The following is a 7,563-nucleotide window of genomic DNA, read 5'->3' as shown; positions in this document are numbered from 1 at the left end:
ATCTCCAGAGAAGGAGACTCCACAGCCCCCCTGGGCAGCCTGGGCCAGGGCTCGGGCACCCTCCAAGTCAAGAAGTTCTTCCTCCCGTTCAACTGGAACCTCTTCTGCTTCAGGTTGTGCCCATGGCCCCTTGTCCTGGCGCTGGGCACCACTGGGAAGAGTCTGACTCCATCCTGGTGACCCCCACCCTTGAGATATTTGCATGTAGAAGTCCGTGCTTCCCTGCCTGCACAGCAGTACCTAAATCCAGGACTGTTGCCGGGGAAGAATAAAGAAAATAATTTTGGAGTATCACATGTGAAGAGTTGAACTCCAGGCACTTGGGCAAATAGCGTAGCTTCAGGAATGAGACCTCAGCTCACAGAAAAGGTTGTAATGGTTCCAGTAAAACTACTCATCAGAGAACGGGCTGCAGAAGGGGCCCTCTGCAGACACAGGGGTCTCTGGGGAAGAGAAGAGCGTTCGGGACGGTTGATGACAAACCAGTGGGGTGTTTTGGCAATAAGATTTTTCCAGGGCAGGTTTAGCAAATAGCAGGGTGTGATAGTCTTGGGCTGTAACGATTTGTCATTAGTTTTAAGTGTAATTTTGGAGGATAGACCTTAATTTGGCTGCCATATAAGCTGACGGCTCCATTCCCAATGGCTTCTCCAAAAGCAGAGCCTGGCCCCAGGTATGCGTGCCGGCCGCTCACAGGTGGTGTAAGGAGCACCCGTGCAAAGGCTGGGATCCCACGGGTGTCAGTCTGCCGTGGAGACTTCTGCATGCAGCTGAGCCTTCGGAAACCGTACGATGCACCCATGATTTCTTGCCTGCCCGCTCATGACAGCCTTCAGGGAACTGTTCCACATGTGAGCGTTGCTCGAAAGCCTTTCGAGTGTGATGGCATCAGTTGGTGTCCATGTGGAGGGCAAACACTTGAGAGAGTACTGAGGTGATGGTGCCAAACTGGGCGCGTTCCCCTGGCAGTAACGCGGATACGTGACCTGCTTTCTTTTTGGCATAGAGATGGAATAAAGTGCATTTCCCCTCTGCCTGCCACCGAGCCGGCTTCAAGCCACAGCTGGTTTCACAGGGCTTTTGTAATTTTACATCGCAGGTTGGAAATACCCCAGTGCGGTGGGTTTTTTCCGACAGCCGGAAGGACACAGGAATTCCTTCTCAACGTCCATCTCTTGGAGCAGCAGAGCCGCATCCGGGGCGGGAGGTCTCTGCTGGGGGACACTGACGAGCAGGTCACAGCAGAGGGCCAAATGCCGGCTGCTGTGAATGTGCTGTGGGGGGAACGACCTTGGGATCTGCTGCTGCCAAGGGCAGAGCCATGTAAACAAATAGCTGGGCCTGGGAAATTTAACCAATGCTCTAAAGCCAGGTGGGAAGAAACATGAACCCATGTACACCCATGTATGAGCATGGCTTGAGTCTTAACCCAGAGCAGCTTGCGATGCTCGTGCAGGGTGTGCAGCTTCTCCCCTGCAGGGGCACCGAGCGGGAGTGCAGGAAGCGGGAGGTGGCCCTTGTGGGGCTCCTTGGCAGAGGATTGACCTAATTCGCCCCTGAAGGGGGGGAGACGCCTTGACTTCCTCGTCCTTGAGCCCCAGCAAGGTTGAGCTGTGGTCCTCGGCCACTGTAGAAATGGCAAACGCTACCAAGAGCATGTTCCCATCGACTCGTTCAGAAGCTCAGAAACTTCTTTTCTGGAGCTTGAAGTAACCTCCTTTCCTGGTTCGTTGGAAATCAGCGCTGAAGAGACCCCCAGAAGGCACGTGATGCCTTTCCAGTTGCCTACAGCTGCTGGTGCTGTTACTTGATGAACAACTCTGATACGCTCTGGAAGAGTTGGGTAGATTGATGTGAAAAACCATTTTTTGTTCATCCTCAAAATACCTGTTGAGAATGTCCTTCATCAGTGGCGCTTGCCGGTCAATTAAATGAGCCATCAAGATAAAAATGTTCATGTCTTAGCACATCCTACTGATGACTGAAGAGCTGTATGGATGATCCACTGATTGTATTGAAGATCTCCTCCTGAGCTGTGAAGCCCCCAGATGGGTCTCGATTTCTTGCCCTCCGAGTGCAGCTCTGAAGGCGCTCGGTCGTCTTGAGGAGCTCAGCGCAGGGAAACCCAGCGTGGCTCGGTCGGCTGGGTTTGAATGGGAACGCGCAGACAAGGCGTGGGTTTGCCCATAACCAACAGAAGAAAATACGGGTTCTGCTGTCAGGAAAAAAATGGTAGTAGGGGAAGATAGGGTGTTCGAGTGCCTTTGGGAATTATCTTAAGGATAAAATTTCTTCCTGTTCTGCGTCATAGTACAGGGGAATTTCTCCTTTAAACAGAGATACTTGGTGGTTTGGCATTCTCCAGCCCTAGTATGGAAGAGCTTTAACACTGATGCGCAGGGCAGAGAGCGTGGGTTTATCTAAAAACTTGGAATGTCTTGGCAAGAGTGTCTTTAAATCGGGAGGAAAAACACTTGGGTCGCTCAGCAGAGCTGTAAATTGGAAATCAGCCTTTTCCAAGAAGAGAGCCAACATCACAGCTGAGGAGTGTCCAGCCTGTCCCATCTGTTTCACATGGCCATCGGCATGCCGAGGAGGAGCCTGAGGAAGAGGAGCCCTTGGCTGGGACAGCGAACAGCTTCGCTCTTGACCCGAACGGTAGTGATGGGTCCCTGCCACCAGCCTGCGCGGGCTGTGCTCCGTCTTGCCAAGAGCACGACCAAGTGCAGTCATAGAATCACAGAATGGTTTGGGTGGGAAGGGACCCCCAGAGCCCACCCAGCCCAACCCCCCTGCAGGAGCAGGGACACCTTGAACCACATCAGGTTGCTCACAGCCCCGGCCAACCTGGCCTGGAATGGTCCCAGGGATGGGGCCTCCACCCCCTCTCTGGGCAACCCCTGCCAGGGTTTCACCACCCTCACTGTAATGAATTTCTTCCTTAGATCCAGTCTAAACCTCCCCTGCTTCAGTTTAAAGCCATCCCCCCTTGTCCTGTCACCACAGGCCCTGCTAAAAGCAGGACTTGCCTGTCCTTCAGTGCAGGGCTGGCAGATGGACACCTCCGCGCGTGCTGCAGGGAGCAGCCTTCTTAGCGACTGAGGGTCAGTTTTCCCTTTCTGGTAGTCCCCAGCTGGTCCAGGCTGGGCGGGAGCTGCTCGGGCAGCCTGGTGGTGCCCTTCTGGGGTGTTTGCCATTTGCCCGGCACCAGACCTCACCCTCCCCTCCATGCACGTTGCTCCTTTGGTTTGCTCTCCAGTTTGAATGTTGAAGATCTTGAGTGGGAGAAGATTTTATGACCTTGAAATACTCTTTCCTGGCTGAGATTATTCCATTTGGGGGTTTAGGATGTTTTTTTTTTTTCTTGTCATTGCATGGGGAGTTTGACTTGGTCACTGAAAATCCACCTGCTGTGAGCCGCTACTGGTTTTGCTGGTTAAGCTCTTGCTAACCTCACGGACGTTGCTGATAGCTCCAGTGCAGATGAGCACTTTACCCAAGGTCCCACCGACCCACAGAGAAGCTGCCTGGGCAGGGGCTGGTTTGAATCATAGAATCATAGAATGTTTTGGGTTGGAAGGGACCCCTAGAGGTCATCCAGTCCAACCCCCCTGCAGTTTGGGTGGGGAGTGGAGCTTTGCTTCTCGGGGCAGAAACAGGAGCATCCTCAGTTTGGTCTGGGTTACAGTAGCGCTGCCTCGGCTGCTCCTACAGTACAGTTTTGCCAAATATTTATTGATTTCTCTCAAACTGTGATAACTGAGGCTTGAGGGAGAAGTTCAGGTGGACAAGGCAGGACTGTTAGATGGACGCACCTGGTTTCTGACTGCAAGCCATGACGCTTCGTTGTGTTCGATCCAGTAGCTGAGGTGCGTGTTCTGGAAACTCGTCACCTCTTGGAGTTACCCAAGCACAGAGGTACCACTCCTCGGAAGTTCATCCAGGGTTTAATTGGTGCCATCATTTAAAACCAAAAAATCTTCTCCATTTGAATCATTTGGCTGGTCCTTGCAGAGGAAGAAGCCCTTCGACTCTCTTCTTTCTTTCCTTGGGAGGATTTGTGCAAGGCGATTTTTCAGACCCTTCGTTCTGAAGTGAACCTCTGCATTTCATTTCAACCGAATATTTCCCAATCATTTCTCTGTTAGGTGGCGATGGCTGTGTCTCTGGAAGCACGTGGCTTTGGGGCTGTGTTAGGTGGCGATGGCTGTGTCTCTGGAAGCACGTGGCTTTGGGGCTGTGTTAGGTGGCCATCACTGTGTCTCTGGAAGCACGTGGCTTTGGGACTGTGTTTCAGGGAGGCACTGCTGCTGTTAGAGCTTGTTTGGGTGGCAGCAACCAGAGGCTTCGCCACCCCTTTGCGGGACAGCTCACGTGGGCCAGGTCCATTCTCAATGCTCATTTGCTTTCACTGAACTCGTGCAAGGATTGGGTTTACACCAGTGCAACTCCCCCGAAACGCAAGCGGCCGTGCCTCCTTCAGAGGGCTGAGGCTTTCCCAGCCGAACAGCTGAACCTTCCTGAGTGCGTACCAGTAATCTGTTTTTAATTTTTGTTGCCATATATAATTCCTACTGACTTAATTCTGTCATGAGGAAAGATCATAACTTCCAGGCAAGATTAAGATGTGTCTAAATTCAAAGGCAAGGGGAAGAGGGGAAGACGGAGACGTTCCATCTGGGTGGTCATACACGGATCTTCCCCTCCTTTTTTTATTAAAGGCAAAGTCTTCACTTTTGTAAAAACACTGAAAATTCAAATTAATTTGAGGCTTATTAAAGGAGATCTCGATGTGCTTTGGAAAATTAAGAAAATACGTACTGAGTATTTAATCCATGAAATAGAGCTGATACTGTGGAGCTGACAATTTAATTCCTTCCGGGGCACGATGAACTTTCTCCTTGACTTTCCAAATCCAGATCCCTGTTGACATCAACGCAGAGTAAATAAGGGCAGGGTTGGTCTAGACGGCGGCTGGCCAGCCCTTGTGCCGCGGACTCCTCCCGCTGAGCGCGGGTAGCCCGGCAGGCGCAGCATGGGGCTCTTGGTCTCCGTGTGTTGCAGGCTGCAGAAGGCCCAGGAGGAGCATCGCTCTGTGGAGGTGGAGAAGGTGCACCTGGAGAAGAAGCTGCAGGATGAGATCAGCATCGCCAAGCAGGAGGCACACCGGCTCCGCGAGCTGCGGGAGGGCACGGAGAATGAGCTGAGCAGGCAGAAATATGCCGAGCAAGAACTGGAGCAGGTAAGGGCTCAGACAGATGGATGCGCTTGCATACGAGACGTGCCAGGAGAGCCGTAGGCGGTTCCTCCCCTGCTTCATCCTTTGGAGAAATCCAGTGATGTTCTGCTTACAGCGCTCTTCCTTCCGCCTCTGCTTTCCCACTCTCTTCGTGTGGGAAAAGATCCAAGTATTTCTTGCGCTGCGCCAGGTTACGCGTCCCCTACGCTCTGGAACAGCCCTGCTTGTGCCGGGGGCAGCAGGGACCGCGCAAGGCTGCCGCAGGAGCGCTCTGCTGCTACCACGCGCTGGCCCCGCAGAAGGAGGGGTGTTGGAGTTGGCCTGTAGCTGCACCCCTCTGAGGACCTCTAGCTCCCACTCCAAGCCATAAGCTCCTTCTTTTTCCCCTTCCGTATCGATCCGTGGTTTTAGGAGGGATTTAGAATGAGCTTGGTGGTGCTCACTGTGTTCTCTTCTGGATCAGAGGTGTACGACGGAAATTGCCTTCCAAGGAAATTTAGCACTAGGTTAGAATCTGTACAGCAAGGTTAGAGTTCGTATGCGATTCTCAAAACCATTAGTTTTCATTTTAAACTATCAGGAAAATATCATAGAATCATAGAAATGTTTTGGGTTGGAAGGGACCCCTAGAGGTCACCCAGCCCAACCCCCCTGCAGGGAGCAGGGACACCTTTAACCACATCAGGTTGCTCACGGCCCCGTCCAACCTGGTGGAAAATACGTCCCCACGTTGGATACCGTAACGCCGGCCTCGACAGAGTCCTGTGCATAACGCTGCTGCTGGCAAAAATGAGAGGCGTTCGGTCCGGAAGGGTGCACAGAGCATTTGTAAAACAATTGGTTGTGGGTCAGGAAAAGCATTCCCAGTCCCACACCTAAAACCCCGGAGACCTGTAACAAAAGCCATAGGGAAATCATGGAAGTCGAGGGCGTTGCTCGTGGCGCCTGCCTGCGGTAACGGAGGGCAAAGAGCAAGAATCTGGGAATTACGCCCCAAACCCACCCTGGGCCCAAGCCCACAACTGCAGCTGCTGCTTCCTGAGGGACAAATCCTACCGGGCTGTCACGGACAGGTCAGGTCACGCTGAAATTGCGTGAGCCCGGATTGCATGAGCCAAGCGAGTACCTTGGCTGTCCTGCGGCCACCAGCGTGTCCTCCCAACCTGACTGTGCCCGTCTTCTGTGCCACCGGGGAGGATGGGGAAGAAAACGGGACAAGAATGTAGGGTTTCCAGTGGCAAGGGAGAAACAAGTGTCCTGGGTCATCAGGTAACCAGGGTGCCACGGGGCAGCGTGGGCTGGGAATGCAAGCAGGCAGCAAACGGCCCATCTCCTTCCTGCTTGGAATAGAATCATAGAATCATAGAGTCACTTTGGTTGGAAAAGCCCTTTTGAGATCATCGAGTCCAACCTTTAACCTAACCCTGCCATCCCACCACTAAACCCTGTCCCCAAGCACCTCATCTCTCCTTCTTTTAAATACCTCCAGGGAGGAGGACTCTACCACCTCCCTGGGCAGCCCATTCCAGAGCCTGACAACCCTTTCGGTGAAGAAGTTTTTCCTAATGTCTAGCTTCAACCTGCCCTGGCGCAGGTTTATATATACCACCAGCCCAGGCACCCACAGGCGCCCATTACCGGCTTTGCTCTCGTGGTCCAACATTCTCCTCCTAAGAGTTCACCCAACCTCTCCCCAAAGTCACCGAGTGCCGTTTCAGGACACGCGTTGGGGCGTCCCGTGTTCGCACACGCAGAAATTCGGTCACGTTGTGTCATGGGCCGTTGAATAAGGATGCGTAGCCTTCCTTCCTCCTGTAACCCCTCATACCCAACCTGCTCCTGGCTTTTGGAGACGGCAGGGTCTCATCCATTCCGCTTCCCCCTCCATTTTACCTTTGTTAAGAAACTCGAAAAGCCAGAGGTGACTTGACCGCTGTGTTGTTCCTTAGAGGCCTTCGGGAGGGATGCGTTGGCAGGGTGAGTATTGGTTTTGCCCACCTGACCCACACTGTGTGATTATAACACGACCACCCTCCCGGCGAGCTGTAGACCACGGATTACATTAACCAGTCACTCCCACTGACCTAAAACTCATCCGATTTGAAGATATTCTTGGGTCCCAGGGAATGTTAAAACAAGACCTTCTTTTGTGCCAGTTGATTCTGATCGCTGAAACGATACTGGAGGGTTTGGAGGCTCCTACTGGAGTCGGGCGTATGAGATGGAGAAGCAGCATACTTGTGGGGTGGGACTCTTCATGCCGACCCTCTTTCCTCGCTAGGTCACCCTCCCCCCCAGACCATGGACCCAGCCAGGGCTGCAGA

At 53.0% G+C, this 7,563-nt stretch overlaps 1 protein-coding gene across 2 annotated transcripts in view; it reads left to right on the top strand.

Moving 5' to 3' along the window:
• The window catches only part of STIM1 (stromal interaction molecule 1), a 76,953-nt gene that overhangs the window by 57,781 nt on the left and 11,609 nt on the right, over window positions 1–7,563 (top strand). The window contains exon 7 of one of the 2 annotated variants that reach the window (XM_035900928.1): window positions 5,065–5,250. In XM_035900928.1, the coding sequence (XP_035756821.1) occupies window positions 5,065–5,250 (186 nt within the window). Of the gene's footprint in view, window positions 1–5,064; window positions 5,251–7,563 lie in introns of those variants that run through there. The other variant, XM_035900929.1, reaches the window with a different exon arrangement.

The sequence above is a fragment of the Egretta garzetta genome, unplaced genomic scaffold (genome assembly GCF_000687185.1).
Source record: "Egretta garzetta isolate BGI_Z169 unplaced genomic scaffold, ASM68718v1 scaffold778, whole genome shotgun sequence".
In the NCBI taxonomy this organism is placed as follows: domain Eukaryota; kingdom Metazoa; phylum Chordata; class Aves; order Pelecaniformes; family Ardeidae; genus Egretta; species Egretta garzetta.
This window is presented reverse-complemented; position numbering and strand designations above follow the sequence as displayed.